The sequence below is a fragment of the Schistocerca gregaria genome, chromosome 1, assembly GCF_023897955.1.
Source record: "Schistocerca gregaria isolate iqSchGreg1 chromosome 1, iqSchGreg1.2, whole genome shotgun sequence".
Classification (NCBI taxonomy): domain Eukaryota; kingdom Metazoa; phylum Arthropoda; class Insecta; order Orthoptera; family Acrididae; genus Schistocerca; species Schistocerca gregaria.
In genome coordinates, this window is record NC_064920.1 from 1,004,381,900 (window position 1) to 1,004,397,740 (window position 15,841).

The window sequence follows — 15,841 nt, forward strand, 5'->3', positions numbered from 1 at the left end:
GGTTAGTGATGAAGGATTGAAACAGTTGACATACTTGTGTCCTGCACTTGTTAAAATGATTAGAAGTTGTTTCACATGCAATTATGTTGAATAAATCATAGAACTATTAGTATAGTCACAATTATTATTCAGATGATGCAAAACACAATTTTTTTGTGTATTGGTTACAATTATATGTTTTCTCAGCTTGAATTAAACAGAGGCAACTTGTTCCATAATGTAGTCTGTATATTGATTTGTACTGTGTAATTGTGTGGAGATAGATGTTGTAATGTTATTTTACAGCTGAAATATAAACAAAACTGCGGATTTTGTAGGCACGTGCTGTTGCCCTCTGTTCTGACATTACTACTACTATACGACTTGTGGAAGATACTTGTGATGCTCATGACATGACTGACCTTGAGGAATGTGACCGATTACAAGTTCTGAATCGCTCAAGGGAAGTCTTACATTTTGGGTACAAATTTGGATTTGAGGTAAGCAATCTTCATTTGGTTGAATGCATATCATAAACAATTTTTATTTTCTTTGAAGTAGTAAGAATCACAAACTTCCATAATGTTTATTGCACTTCAGTATGCCTTCTGTTGGTTACCTTTCACTACATATTATTACTTCAGTAAATGTCAATTGCATACACCTTGTTGAATGATACCAGTGAACAGGTGTTTAAAGGATAATGTAGTAATGACTTGAAAATTTATGATTAATAATGTTTTGTGGCTGAGAAGTGTGTTCGTGATACATGTTTCATTTTTAATTTAAAACAACATTTCAGGATCTTTATGTAATGATATCTGCAAAAGAACAGACTGTGAAGCCTGGGATTAGAATTGTGTTTGCATCCTTTAACATGTTAAATGTGAAAGAAAACTTGATTTATGTGTTGTGCAAAGCAAGAATGTCCCAGTAGTTAGTCGCAGAAAAGTGAAACAGTTATTTGCTTAATGACTATATTGACCTCAGAATATTCTGTTCCAAGGGTAGCAAAGACCGTAGCAAGGAATATATAACAAAGATCTGTAACAACATAACTATGTCAGCACTTCATCAGTGTGGCATTAATAGATTAACACAAACAGTTCATAAAGAACTGAACAGACATCTCTCCAATTACATTGCATTGTCAAAAATTGATTATTTTCATTGTTATATTAGCCCATATGGTCACCTACATCCACATCTACATCGATACTCTGCAAGCCACCATATGGTGCGTGGCGGAAGGCACCCTGTACCACTACTTATCATTTCTTTCCCTGTACCACTTGCAAATATAGTGAGGGAAAAATGACCGCCTGTAAGCCTCCATATGAGCCCTAATTTCTAGTATCTTTATCTTTGTGGCCCATAGGCACAATGTATGTACACGGCAGTAGAATCATTCAGCAGTCAGCTTCAATTGCTGCTTCTCTAAGTTTTCTCAGTAGTGTTTCTCCTTATGTAATGCTTTTGTCAGTCTTTGTTATCATCTGTCTTGGTCAAACTGTCATTTGTTTTCTACTCCTTTGTGCTAGTCCGTTCATTTATTTATCTCTACCATCCAGATTAATCAACACTTCACCCCTGCATCTTTTCTAGTACTGATTTCATTGCACATAGATGGGTCCATTGTTATTTACATTTACAAATTTGCCTATAATGATTTGTTCATGGTTCACTACACTGCAGGATGTTCTCCCAATTGCTTCTTGTCAATTAATTTGTATATTTCACAGCTATTTTCTTTCCCACCCTCCACTTACCTTGTTTATACATTTTTTTCACATTTTTATGCATTTGTTTTCCACTGTGGTGGAGGGCACCCTGCACCACTACTTATCATTTCCTTCCCTGTACCACTTGCAAATATAGTGAGGGAAAAATGACCGCCTGTATGATCAATTTTTTCTGCCATTTCCTACATTACTTTCTTGGCCAAGAAAAGTAGTTTGCACTTTCTTGTATGTTTTCCAGGTTTTGTAAGATTTTGTCTTTTTTCACGACTCTCTCTAACGATTTTTTTTTTTCCAATCATTTTTTCGCATCACGTAGGCCACTTCTATGGTGAGAAATTCTTGTTTTATGTGCGTGTCCCCAGCCGCTGCTTAGTGAGTAGATTTATTTTATCCTTTCAATTGCAGTATATTGTCAATAATTAATTGTTTTTTATTATAAGAGGAAGTATTTTCCCAAATTAGTCATTTTAAAAATACAGTGTCATCTAATATTCGCAGATTGAACTATTGCTGCAGATATCAGTATTTTTACATTGGTTAATAGAGTGTATAGGAATGGTCTTACGTTTACAGATGAAGCTTTGACTGTTGAGGTCACAAGCAGAATAATTTTGAGGAATTTGGAAGGGCAGGGATGGACATATGATAGTCAAGTTTGAACCCCTTTCCCAATATACTGTTGCGCTCAAAACAATATTGAGGTTGCTCAATCAATCACCTGACACTTCTAGGTGGTGTTGGTGCAAAGGATATGTGAGGAACTATGAACTAGCCACTACAGCTCTCTCTCCTGCTTAAAAATATGACTGTTTTGTGAAACACAGAAGGAAATAGTATTAAATTCTATTATCTTACAAGCTCTTAAGACAGAGGCCAGTGGTGTACCAAGATTGTTTTGTGGTGCAATGTTTTCGAACAGGTTTGCAATAAAGAGTTCTCTTACATGTGTGGATACCATACTGGGCATCTGTTAAATGCTTTAAGTAAAGATGTTGCCCTTCAAAAACCATTACTTGATTCTGTATCAATATTTTATTTGATTATGAGAGACTGCAATGAGTTACGAAGTGGACTGGGAATGAGAAATTCAGTCGCTGTTCACAGTATTAGAATACTGGATTAAAATGTTACCAACTTGTAATCAGAACATGATGGTGACATTAAGGTGAAGCAAGAGGTAAAATTAATCGTGAATGAAATATCTAACAGAAGAAATAAATCATGTTAAACTGACTATAATTGTTGGTGCAAGAAAAAATTACAGCGGCAAGACCCATAATGGAGATAGTACTAACAGCCATCAGTAGATCACAGGATGAGCAAAAGTTTGAGAATTGGACCGAATCATGATTGCAGTCTTTTTTTTATGTACTAGCTGCTGCTGTTACTTATCACTTGCACCCTAAAAGATACTGCAACCTGTGTTTCACAGTAGGTCGAGCACAGCGCTACAGAGGGGTAATAGTGATACCACTGTGGCTGAGAACTAGGGTAAGTGCAGGATGGGGAGTAGTGAGTGGGCAGCAAATTAAATTACGCTGTCAAATATAGGAATCTATACTGTGTGCTTTGGCATTGTAGGAACATCTATCATGCTTAAACTGCAGTTTACCCGACTCCATTTGTGCCCAGAACTGCATTGACTTTAAAATTGGACAAATGCTCAACAGTAGTATTTATTTCTGCATGAGACAGTAAAAGCCTAGATAGTGGTGGTGTACTAAACTGTTTCATGCTGCAGTGGTGCCAGTGCTTACTGTGACACATGACAGGAAAAAAAGGGTGTGTGTTAGCTGCTAGTTCCATGCAGCTGTCCACCTGCTTAGCTGAGTGGTAACATGTTTGTTTGCCTCTCATGCAGCGGGCCCGGGTTTGATTCCCGGCCAGGTTAGAGATTTTCTCCGCTCGTGAACTGGGTGTTGTGTTGTCCTCATCATCATTTCATCCTCATCACCAGCAAACAAGTTGCCCAATGTGGTGTCGACTTTAATAAGACTTGCACTCACCAGCTGAACTTCGTTGGATGGGGCCTCCCGGCCAACAATGCCACATGCTCGTTTCATTCCCATGCACCTAATGAGAGAGAACAGCTGGCATACAATATGTTAGGCAGTAAGAGACATTGTAACATTCTCACGTCAGTATTGAAGTGAAATGTGATACCGTATAACCCCGCTTTCACATTCCCGGAATTAACATTTTTCCAGCGTTTACGACATTTCTCATGGCTCCCATCGAATTTCCTATATCCACAATCTTAATTCATACTTGAATTTATGTCACCATATTTATAATTTTCCTGTGATTTACGCTTTGTGAAAAAATGTTCGTGGACAAAAACTGACATAAAGTGATGCTGCAATGACATCAGCCATTAAGTAGTGTTTACAAACATTACATAATTAAGTTTCTTGACACCAGGGTGCCCTGCTCATTGGTTTTGGAGTGGAGAATGTGTAAAGGTTGTAAAGGTTGGAACAATTCGTGCAGTATCTCCTGCTGCTGCCAAGCTCTACCTGGTGTGCTGGCTGATGGGAGTAGCTAGAACCCCACTTACATCTCCCAATATCAAATTTTGTAAACCAATTTCCCAATACTGCTTCTGGGTGGCCAAGATTCATTCAAATAAAGATATCATGACCAATCACAACCATTTCCAAACTATCTCTATTGCACATGTGCAATTTCATGAGTGTTGTACAGTTTCGTGATTGTTGTGATCATTGCCACACCTTTGTTGAATAGTATTTTGTGTGTTTCATTGTTTAGCCATTTGTAACACTGGTTTACACCACTCGCTTTGCATTGCTAAAATGTTTCTGCTTTACACAGAGCACCAATTACGACTTTTTCATGTTGGACAAAACGTGTTTCGAAAAAGTGTTTCAAGAAATTATTGTCCTTGTCAGATACAGTATTTATCTTACGTATTTTTTGTGACGTTACGCAAACAAATAATGCAAGAGATGCAGAACAACATGTATGCAACTGTCACACAAAATATTTACATAAATATTTGTATTTTACGATGAGAAATTCTCGAAACACATCAAGCGAAGCATGAAAAAATACGTAATTGTGCAGTGTTTCATTATTTAGAAATTAAATGGCAGCTGCAAGCTTGCCAAAAACATCGAATATGACGTATGAAATTGAGTCAAACACACAGTTATCAGTTTCCGTTACATCAGTGGTTATTATTTGATAATCAACCTTTGTCCAGTAATAATAAAGTCCTTGACAAGTATTTTGATGCCTTTATGTACATGAAGTGCAAAAATGCAAGGAGGCATCCTATACCTAACTTTTATATCTTAAAACGTTGTTTCCCACATTTTACATTTTCCCACGTGTTATACCATTTTTTTTGGAGTCGCTGGAAAACCTATTACATATGTTACATTAAACAGTTAAATTTTTTTACGGTATATAGATTACTGAAACTTTAAGTCCATTTTACTGTTTACCAAAATTCAGTGATTCTTCCACTGTTGTGGTTAGCATGTGTTCAGTGATTCGATATACATGATTAGAACACTATAAATGTGTAGAACTAGATGAACATTATTACACCAGACAGATCCCTTTAACTGACCTGATTATGTAATTGGTTTCAAATTTTGTATTTTTTGTTTATTTTAAAATAATGTTTGCACATATTAACCAAAAGGAAAAAATAAAACATAATTCAGTTAACACAGTTGCTTGTGAATACACAGATTTTTCTGGCATAATAAATGTTGCCACTTCTCAGGGGTACGCCACCATACTTCATTATCCCGACGACACCATATTTCGACGGTCCAACTGGCCGCCACTTCACGTGGGATTGCAGGTGCTCAATCATGCTGGCATGATTGTGAACCTGCAATCTCACTGAAAGCTGGTGACCAGTTGGGACATTGAAGTATTGTCTTGTCAGGAAAATGAAATCTGGCTGCTTATCATGAAGAACATCAACACAGTTGCTTGTCTGCTGTGAGGAGCTTAAGTTCCAGTATCTGATATTTGCCCTTTTCCTCTAATCACTTCAAAAATTAATTGTAACTGTTTTACTATTTGTTTTTCAGTATCACAAAGAAGTCTGTCGTTTAGTAACAGGTGAAGTGAGAACAGAACTATCACATGGCCTGATCTGTTTTGCCCAGCAGTGGATGAAGTTTGTTAGAGAACGGTGTGAAAGAGGAAGAGGCCTTCGACCACGGTGGGCAAACCAGGGTCTTGATTTTTTGATGACTGTATGTGAACCTGAAAACACACAATATCTTTCTGACAATGATTTTGATGTGAGTATTTCTGTGCTACTATTATTAATGTCTTTGTTGTTGTGGTTGTTTTTGTGATCTTCAGTCCAGAGACTGGTTTGATGCAGCTCTCCATGCTACTCTATCTTGTGCAAGCTTCTTCATCTCCAAGTAACTACTGCAACCTACATCGTTCTGAATCTACTTAGCGTATTCATCTCTTGATCTCCTATGATTTTTACCCTCCACGCTTCCCTCCAGTACTAAATTGGTGATCCCTTGATGCCTCAGAATGTGTTCTATCAACTGGTACCTTCTTCTAGTCAAGTTGTGCCACAAATTCCTCTTCTCCCCAATTCTGTTCAGTACCACCTCATTAGTTACATGATCTACCCGTCTAATCTTCAGCAGTCTTCTGTAGCACAAAATTTTGCAAGCTTCTATTGTCTTCTTGTCTACAGTAATTATCGTCCATGTTCCACTTACATACATGGCTACACTCCACACAAATTCTTTCAGAAAAGACTTCCTGACACTTAAATCTATACTCAGTGTTAACAAATGTCTCTTCTTGAGAAATGCTATCCTTGCCATAGCCAGTCTACATTTTATATCCTCTCTGGTTACTATCATCTGTTATTTTGCTCCCCAAATAGCAAAACTCATCTACTACTCTGAGTGTGTCATTTCCTAATCTAATTCTCTCAGCATCACCTGCTTTAATTCGACCACATTCCATTATCCTCGTTTTACTCTTGTTGATGTTCATCTGCTCCTTTCAACACACTGTCCATTCCATTCGACTGCTCTTCCAGGTCCCTTACTGTCTCTGACAGAATTACAATGTCATCAGCAAACCTCAAAGTTTTTATTTATTCTCCATGGATTTTAATTCCTAATCCAAATTTTTCTTTTGTTTCCTTCACTGCTTGCTCACTATACTGATTGAATAACATTGGGGATAGGCTACAACCCTGTCTCACTCTCTTTTCAACCAATGCTTCTCTTTCATGCTCCGCAACTCATATAATTGCTACCTCCATTCTGTACAAATTTTAAATAGCCTTTCGCTCCCTGTGTTTGACCCCTGCCACCCTCAGAATTTGAAAGAGAGTATTCCAGTCAACATTTTCAAAAGCCTTCTCTAAGTCTACAAATGCTAGAAATGTAGGTCTGCCTTTCCTCAATCTATCATCTAAGATAAGTCATAGGGTCATCATTGCCTCACGTATTCCAACATTTGTATTTAATCCAAACTGATCTTTCCCGAGGTCGGCTTCTACCAATTTTTCCATTTGTTTGTAAAGAATTTGTGTTATTATTTTGCAATCATGGCTTATTAAACTGATACTTGGGTAATTTCACACTTGTCAACACCTGCTTCCTTTGGGCTTGGAATTATTATATTGCTTCATTTACTGCATTTTTATATTTTCTCCTTTCATTGACTAAATTCAGTATCCCTTCTGTCACCCAAGGATTTGTAGCCCTCTCCTTTTTATCTGCTTGATCCTCTGCTGCCTCCACTGTTTCATCTCTCAAAGCTACCCATTCTTTTTCTACTGTATTATATTCCCCCTGTTCTTGTCAATCGTTCCTTAATGCTCTCTCTGAAACTGTCTACAACCTCTGGCTCTTTCAGCTTATCCAGGTCCCACCTCCTTAAATCCCCACTTTTTTGCAGTTTCTCCAGTTTTAATCTACAATAACCAATAAATTGTGGTCAGTGCCCACATCTGCCCCTGGAAATGTCTTAAAATTTAAAACCTGGTTCCTAAATCTCGGTCTTACCATTATATAATCTATCTGAAACCTTCCAGTGTCTCCAGGTCTCTTCTACAAATACAAAGTGTTAGCAATGATTAAGTTATGCCCTGTGCAAAATTCTACCAGGTGGCTTTCTCTTTCATTCCTTACCCCCAGTCCGTATCCACCTACTACTTTTCCTTCTCTTCCTTTTCCTACTATCGAATTCCAGTCCGCGCTGACTTCTAAATTTTTATCTCCCTTAACTATCTGAATAATTTCTTTTAACACATCATACATTTCTTCAATCTCTTGATCTGTGAAGCTATTTGGCATATAACTACTATATCTTCCTTTTTTAAATTTTCTAACCTACCTGCTCAATTAAGGGACCTGATATTCCATGCTCCGATTCGTAGAATGCCAGTTTTCTTTCTCCTGATAATGACGTCCTCTTGATTAGTGCCTGCCAAGGGAGCTGAATGAGGGACTATTTTACCTCCAGAATATTTTACCCAAGAGAAAACCGTCATCATTTAACCATACAGTAAAGCTGCATGTCCTTGGGAAAAGTTACAGTTGTAGTTTTCCCTTGCTTTCAGCCGTTCACAGTACCAGCACAGCAATGCTGATTTGACTGATGTTACAAGGCCAGATCAGTTAATCATCGAGGCTCTTGCCCCTACAACTATTGAAAAGGCTGCTGCCCCTCTTCAGGAACCACATGTTTTCTTGACCTCTCAACAGTTACCCCTACATAGTGGTTGCACCTACAGTAAGGCTGCGTGTATCGCTAGGCACGCAAGCCTTCCCACTAACGGCAAGGTCCATGGTTCATTAATGTAATGTAAAGTTACATAAATGGAAATTATTAGTAAGCATTCTCAACACTTTAATTCTTGAAATGATTTAGTATGTATATAGAAGAAGAGATTTTATTATGCCATTATCACATTCATCCAAGCCCTTAAGCTGAGAAAGATGCAACAGGGTATGATATACTGTCTAACTTTGCACATAACTTTGTAAATTTTCTTTTTGTCTTTCCTTAGCAGAAGTGTTTCGACTAAACATTGTTGTATAAGAAATGTGTTTCATTCTTTCTGAAATGATAAAATAGCAATTCTCATCTAAACTCACCAAAAGATATATTTTAGATTAACTGTCATGTTTAGGTGACCAACTGTCCAGTCACATTAATGGCACCACCTATCAGAAGTCTGAATAACTATTTTTTGCAGCACTGTTCACTGTGAGACGTACAGTAAGTGTGTCAGTGAGGTTCTGGAAGGTACCGACAGAGATATGGAACCATGCCAACTCTGGTGCCGTGGTTACCTTCAGTAGGTTTCCTGGTTGAGCATCCATGGTGTGAACAGCCTGATAGAGGAGGTCCCACAGATTCTCGATTGGGTTTATATCCAAGGAGTTTGGTGGCCAGAGGAGTATGATAAACTACTACTAGTACTCTTTGAATCAAGCATTTACACTGTAAGCTGTGTTACATGTTGCGTTGTTCTGGTGGTGGATGTCGTCAGGCTCAGGAAAGGGGCAATCCATACCAACTGGTCCAATACCGGTTGCTTGACATCTCAGAAAAATTTTATAATTGCTGGGTGAATTCCCCAATGTTTAGTAGTCACAAAAATATATTTTTTTTAAATTATGGTTTATTATTTTGAAATGGTGGCCATATTTGTTCCAGGCTGCATGCGTTTTTGGGTATTTGCAAGCATCCACTTTTTTACAATTATTCAGTAGCGGATAGCCCTAAGCCTTTCAGATAAAATGCATTTAGTTCAACGCACTCTGGGCTACAAATTAACATCATTATCACTTAGCTGAATGTATTCTTTAATATATTTTTAATTGTTTAAAGTTATCAGCCACAAATTAAAAAAAAACTCAATTTTTGAACAGTAGTTTTCCAAAGAAAGATGAATTTCTCAGCTTTAATATTTTTTCTGCTATTACACTGGATAGTACAGTTACTTTTTATCGAGCATCAATAGTGAGCAGCTTACACTTTAAAAAAAACAGTATTTTAAAAAATGGATTTTTAAAATTTTTCCCTTTTGTGGCCTGCGATATCTCTGTTGGGGGACCAGACGAGTCAAAAGTGTTTTTTGACATCTGTGTTATCTGGAAGGCTAATCAAATAAAGTATACCAATTGCATAATGTAACACACCACATTACACTAGCTAATGATTACTTGTTGAAACAATGTGGTAATTGTTTCAGCAGGCTATCAATTGCATCTGCAAGCCTATACAAGTCTGATTGTTGCCTTCCCCCTTACACCAACAATTGTCTACTCACACTTATTTAGCTAGATGTTCTTGAAGTGTGTAGTTGAAAAATGATGTCTCAGTGTTCTGTTGGTGTTGTTATTAATGAAGCATGTCATAAAAGTGTGTATGGAGTGTATCCTGAAGACATTACTTTAATCGAAGATTACAGTGAAGAAGAAAAAGTGTTGTTTTTCTTATGAGTCGGCCCAGAGGTCAAATCAATATGCATATACCATGAAATGAAATACTTAAAAAATTTCATCACCTTTTTGGTTAAGTCTTGTGTGGACCCTTTTGAGAAACATAAGAAACCGATAACAAAAGGCCTGCGAGAAATAACATGTGATCATTATTCTAAAAATGAAAGCCCTTTTTCTTAATCTCATACCAGGAAAAGCATTGTGTCCAACATGTTATTCTAAGGTATTTGTAATTCACAAGAGAAATGATAGTGAAACCACAGATACAGAATTTTGTGACTTATCAGCAACAGTTAAAAAAGTAGATACAGCTTGTAAAATCCTGAGTATATCAGCTGCTAGTAAAATTAAAAAACTAAGTCGAGATAAAAGACCAAGTGCCTTGAATAGAAAAATTGAAAAAGTGGCAACTACAGTCAAAAATAATTTGGAAGTTTCATTTCAAAATAAAATTTGTATTAAAACAGATGGAAGTTCTAAAACTTCACCAACAAAATATTATGATTTGATAGAAAAGCTTAAAACTAAATGCAGTACTTCAAACAAAGAGGATAAAATTATCAGTTTACTGCCAAATTCTTGGAGTAGAGCAAAAGTTAGTGATGAATCTAATGTGCAAGAATGTCTTGTTAATTTAACAAGGCAATCTGTAAAAGAACAGGGATTTTTACCAGCATTACAAAAGAAAAGTGCATCTAATTTGGTAGATGAAAACACAATCAATAAAGTTACTAAGTATTATTATTATTATTATTATTATTATTATTATTTATTATTATTATTATGACAATAACAGCTGTTTGATGTCCGGCAAAAGAGACTGTGTTTCTGTGAAAGAAAATGCTTATAGGATTCAAAGACAAAAAAGGTTAATATTGTGTAATTTAAATGAACTATTCACTGAATTTAAAAAAGAAAATCCTCACATTACAATTAGAAGATCAAAGTTTTGCAAGTTTTGCGAGTTGAGACCAAGATGGTGTATTGTTGCAGGAGCATCTGGCACCCATAATGTCTGTGTTTGTATCATGAGAACATAAAGTTGATGATAGGTGGGGCCAAGCTAAGAGTTGACTATAAAGACCTTTCGGAAGTTGTGGTATGCAATATTGACAATTACAATTGTATGATGTGAAGACTGTCCAGGCAAACAGGCCTTACTTGACATGTTTGAAGAATCCAAAGAAGTCAACTTGATACCTGACAGTGTAAAATACAAACAATGGGTGACACAAGACAGAACTGAAATAGTGACAGTCATAAAATCACAAGAAGAGTTTTTTTAACTGTTGGTGGCTAACCTTGAAAATCTGAAAATGCCTCATTTTATTGGAAAAGCTCAAAAGTAAATTTTTTAAAGACAGAAAGCAAACCTTGGGAGCTGATGAATGCTTAGTTCTTGCTGACTTTTGTTCCTTTGTTGTTCAAGATGAAGTAAAACGGCACCACTGGGTAAACAAACAGGCCACAGTTCATACATTTGCATTCTGTTATAAAGATTAAGATAAACTAATGAGCCAAAGCTTTTGTGCAGTAAGTGACTACCTTGAACACAACACTACAGCAGTGTACATTTTTCAACTAAAATTAACAAACTACATTAAACGGAGTCACCCTTCCATTAAAAAAACTGATTTACTTTTTGGATGGGCCTGCAAGTCAATATAAAAACAAAAATTTATTAATATCTCCTTTTATAAAGAAGATTTTGGGTTTGATGTAGACTGGCACTTTTTCACTTCATGCCATGGGAAGAATGCTTGTGATGGTGTCGAGGGTACAACAAAGCGAGCTGTCGTAAAAGCAAGTATGCAGTGGACCGATGACAATCATATCATAACACCTCCAGAAATGTTCGAATTCTGTAAAAAACATATCAAAGGAATTACCTATGTTTTTGTACAATGTGAGGAAATACGAGAAGCCTATGACAGTGTCTTGAAGGAAAGGTATAACACTTATCAGAAGATTGAAGGCACTCAATCTTTTCATTGTTTTGTACCCCATTCACACCAACTGCGCCTGTGTTTACGGTGAACAGTGGTGGATTGGCGGAGTTGCTAATATTGACTGTCAAAACCAAGATGTGCATGTTGAATTTTATCACCCTCCAGGACCAAGGACATCTTTTAAAAAATTGAGAAGGATCAAGTTTGGATGCCCCTTAAAAATGTACTAAGGAAGCTGTCTCCCATCGAATTTACAACTGTGACTGGGCGAACCTAACAAATTTCTCAAATGTTCAGTGAGTGATGTACTAAAAACAAATAACAAGAGAACAATATAATGTAATTAGTAGGCTTATTTTCAATAAAAAAGTAAGCAAGCATAGCTATGATTAAATTATGTACTGTAACTGATACATTTTATTCCCTAAGCCTAGATATAGCAAATGTTAAAAAATATATTTTTGACTTGTGTTTGTAATTTGGTTCCATAACTTCCAATTGAATCTCAGAGTTGTAATTTATACTGAAGTTTGATATCATAAAGTTCAGATATTTATCTGGTACCCCAACAAAAATATTACAGGCCACAAAAGGGAAATTTTTTAATAAATTCATTTTTTAAAATAGTGTATTTTTTGTTAGCTTTTCACCATTGATACTCTATAAAAAGTAACTATACTATAGAGTGTAATTGCAGAAAAATATTAAAGCTGAGAAATTAAACTTCCTTCGGAAAACTACTGTTCAAAAATTGAGTGTTTTTAATTTGTGGCTGATAACTTCAAACTGTTAAAAATATATTAAAGAATACATTCAGCTAAGTGATAATGATGTTAATTTGTAGCCCAGAGTGTGTTGAATTAAATGCATTTTATCTCAAAGGCTTAGGACAATCCACTACCGAATAATTGTAAAAAAAATTAAGTGCTTGCAAATATGTAAAACGCATGTGGCCTGGAACCAATATGTCTGCAATTTCAAAATAATAATCAATGAATTTAAAAATATATATATATTTTTGTGGCTACTCAACATTGGGTAATTCGCCCAGCAAATATAAAATTTTTCTGAGATGGTCAAGCAACCAATTATTTTTTTCTTGGATCACTTGGTATGGATTGACCCAAAAAACAAATTGTGTGTAGGAGTGGACATGGTCCCCAAGGATAGTCATACTTACGTTGATCATAATTCCTGCCACAATGACAAGATCATCCATAGTATGCTGTTGTTCCTGAACCCTTTTGACGATTGTTTCAGGTTGTTTGCTGTGAGACATTTCACGTTACAAACGCCAACAGTATAAAATGTGATTCAAAGGCCATCTGTCACCGTTCAGGGGATGTCCAGTTGTGGTATTGGTGTGCAAATTCCAGCCTGTTTTGCTGATGAACTGCACTCAGCTTGCTGCCATGAACCATGCACCTGCAGCAGAGGCCCACATGCAGCAATATTTGCTAATCCGGCATTGACGGGAGACTCCTAGTAGCCCCTTGGTTCATTTGGGTGATCTGTTGATCACCAGTTGCAAGTTGCAGTTCACAGCAGCCGTCATTCACTCCTGTCATCTATGGCCCGTAGTGCATCACAATTGCCTGGGCACCAGTTGTGGATAGTGGATGGTTCCACTCTTAACACAAAAGCCAATGGTCAAGCACTTTTGGACTTCAGATATATTGCACTGTTTTCACATAATGATGACTGCACCGTTTTACATGTCCTTCAACATTCTTTATATCCCATGCACTGCTAGTGCTGCCACCTGCTGCCTGAGAGTGGTTATTGCAGATTAATATCAAATGTAGGCAGTGGTCACATTAATATAGCTAGATTGTCAATAAAACTCTCTCTCTCTCTCTCTCTCTCTCTCTCTCTCTCTCTCTCTCTCAATCTCTCTCTCTCCCTCCCCCTTCCACTCCCTCCCCCTTCCACTCCCTCCCCCTTCCACTCCCTCCCCCTTCCACTCCCTCCCCCTTCCACTCCCTCCCCCTTCCACTCCCTCCCCCTTCCACTCCCTCCCCCTTCCACTCCCTCCCCCTTCCACTCCCTCCCCCTTCCACTCCCTCCCCCTTCCACTCCCTCCCCCTTCCACTCCCTCCCTCCCACTCCCTTCCTCCCTCCCTCTTCTCCCCTTCCCTCCCTCCTCCACCCTTCCTCCCTCCTTCCCCCTCACTTCCTCCCTCCTTCCCCCTCACTTCCTCCCTCTCTCCCCTTCCCTCCCTAACCCCTCCCTCCCCATTTCCCTCCCTAACCCCTCTCTCCCCATTTCCCTCCCTAACCCCTCTCTCTCCATTTCCCTCCCTAACCCCTCTCTCTCCATTTCCCTCCCTAACCCCTCTCTCTCCATTTCCCTCCCACCCCCTTGCTCCTTCTCTCCATCCCCCTCGCTCCTTCCCCCCTCCCCCGCACGCCCTCCACCCCCATCCTTCCCTCCCCCTCCATCCCCCCTCTCTTTCCCTCCCTACCCTTCCCCCCCTCCCCCTCCATCCCTCCTCTCCTTCCCTCCCTACACTTCCCTCCCTCCACTTCCATCCCTCCTCTCCTTCCCCTCCATCCCCCTCTCCTTCCCTCCCTCCCCCTCCATCCCCACTCTCCTCCACCATCTCTCTGCCCCTCTCTCCCCCACCCCCTCTCCCTCACTCTCCCCCTCTCTCTTCTCCCCCTCTCCCTTCTCCCCCTATCTCCATTCTCTCCTCTCCCCCTATCTCCATTCTCTCCTCTCCCTCCCTCTCTCCCCTCGCCTCTCTCCCATCTCCCACACTCTCTCTCCCCTCTCTCCACTCTCTCACACTCTCTCTCCCCCTCTCTGCCCTCTCCCCCTCTCTGCCCTCTCCCCCTCTCTGCCCTCTCCCCCTCTCTGCCCTCTCCCCCTCTCTGCCCTCTCCCCCTCTCTGCCCTCTCCCCCTCTCTGCCCTCTCCCCCTCTCTGCCCTCTCCCCCTCTCTGCCCTCTCCCCCTCTCTGCCCTCTCCCCCTCTCTGCCCTTTCCCCCTCTCTGCCCTTTCCCCCTCTCTGCCCTCTCCCCCTCTCTGCCCTCTCCCCCTCTCTGCCCTCTCCCCCTCTCTGCCCTCTCTCCCCATCTCCCCCTCTCTGCCCTCTCTCCCCATCTCCCCCTCTCTGCCCTCTCTCCCCATCTCCCCCTCTCCGCCCTCTTCCCTCCCTCCCCCTCTCCGCCCTCTCCCCCTCTCCGCCCTCTCCCCCTCTCCGCCCTCTCCCCCCTCCCGCTCTCTCCCACTCTCTCCCCTCTCTCCCCTCTCTCCCCTCTCTCCCACTCTCTCCCACTCTCTCCCACTCTCTCCCCTCTCTCCCACTCTCTCCCACTCTCTCCCCTCTCTCCCGCTCTCTCCCGCTCTCTCCCCTCTCTCCCGCTCTCTCCCGCTCTCTCCCCTCTCTCCCCTCTCTCCCGCTCTCTCCCCTCTCTCCCCCTCTCTCCCCCTCTCTCCCCCTCTCTCCCCCTCTCTCCCCCTCTCTCCCCCTCTCTCCCCCTCTCTCCCCCTCTCTCCCCCTCTCTCCCCCTCTCTCCCGCTCTCTCCCGCTCTCTCCCCCTCTCTCCCCCTCTCTCCCCTCTCTCCCCTCTCTCCCCTCTCTCCCCTCTCTCCCCTCTCTCCCCTCTCTCCCGCTCTATCCCCCCTCTCCCGCTCTATCCCCCCTCTCCCGCTCTCTCCCGCTCTATCCCGCTCTATCCCGCTC

The 15,841-nt window shown here is 40.1% G+C and overlaps 1 protein-coding gene across 2 annotated transcripts in view; it reads left to right on the forward strand.

The window, feature by feature from the left end:
- The window catches only part of LOC126278658 (mitogen-activated protein kinase kinase kinase 4), a 184,663-nt gene that overhangs the window by 115,315 nt on the left and 53,507 nt on the right, over positions 1–15,841 (forward strand). For both annotated transcript variants that reach the window (XM_049978889.1, XM_049978878.1), the window contains exons 15-16: positions 318–479; positions 5,792–6,007. In XM_049978889.1, the coding sequence (XP_049834846.1) occupies positions 318–479; positions 5,792–6,007 (378 nt within the window). The remainder of the gene's footprint in view (positions 1–317; positions 480–5,791; positions 6,008–15,841) is intronic.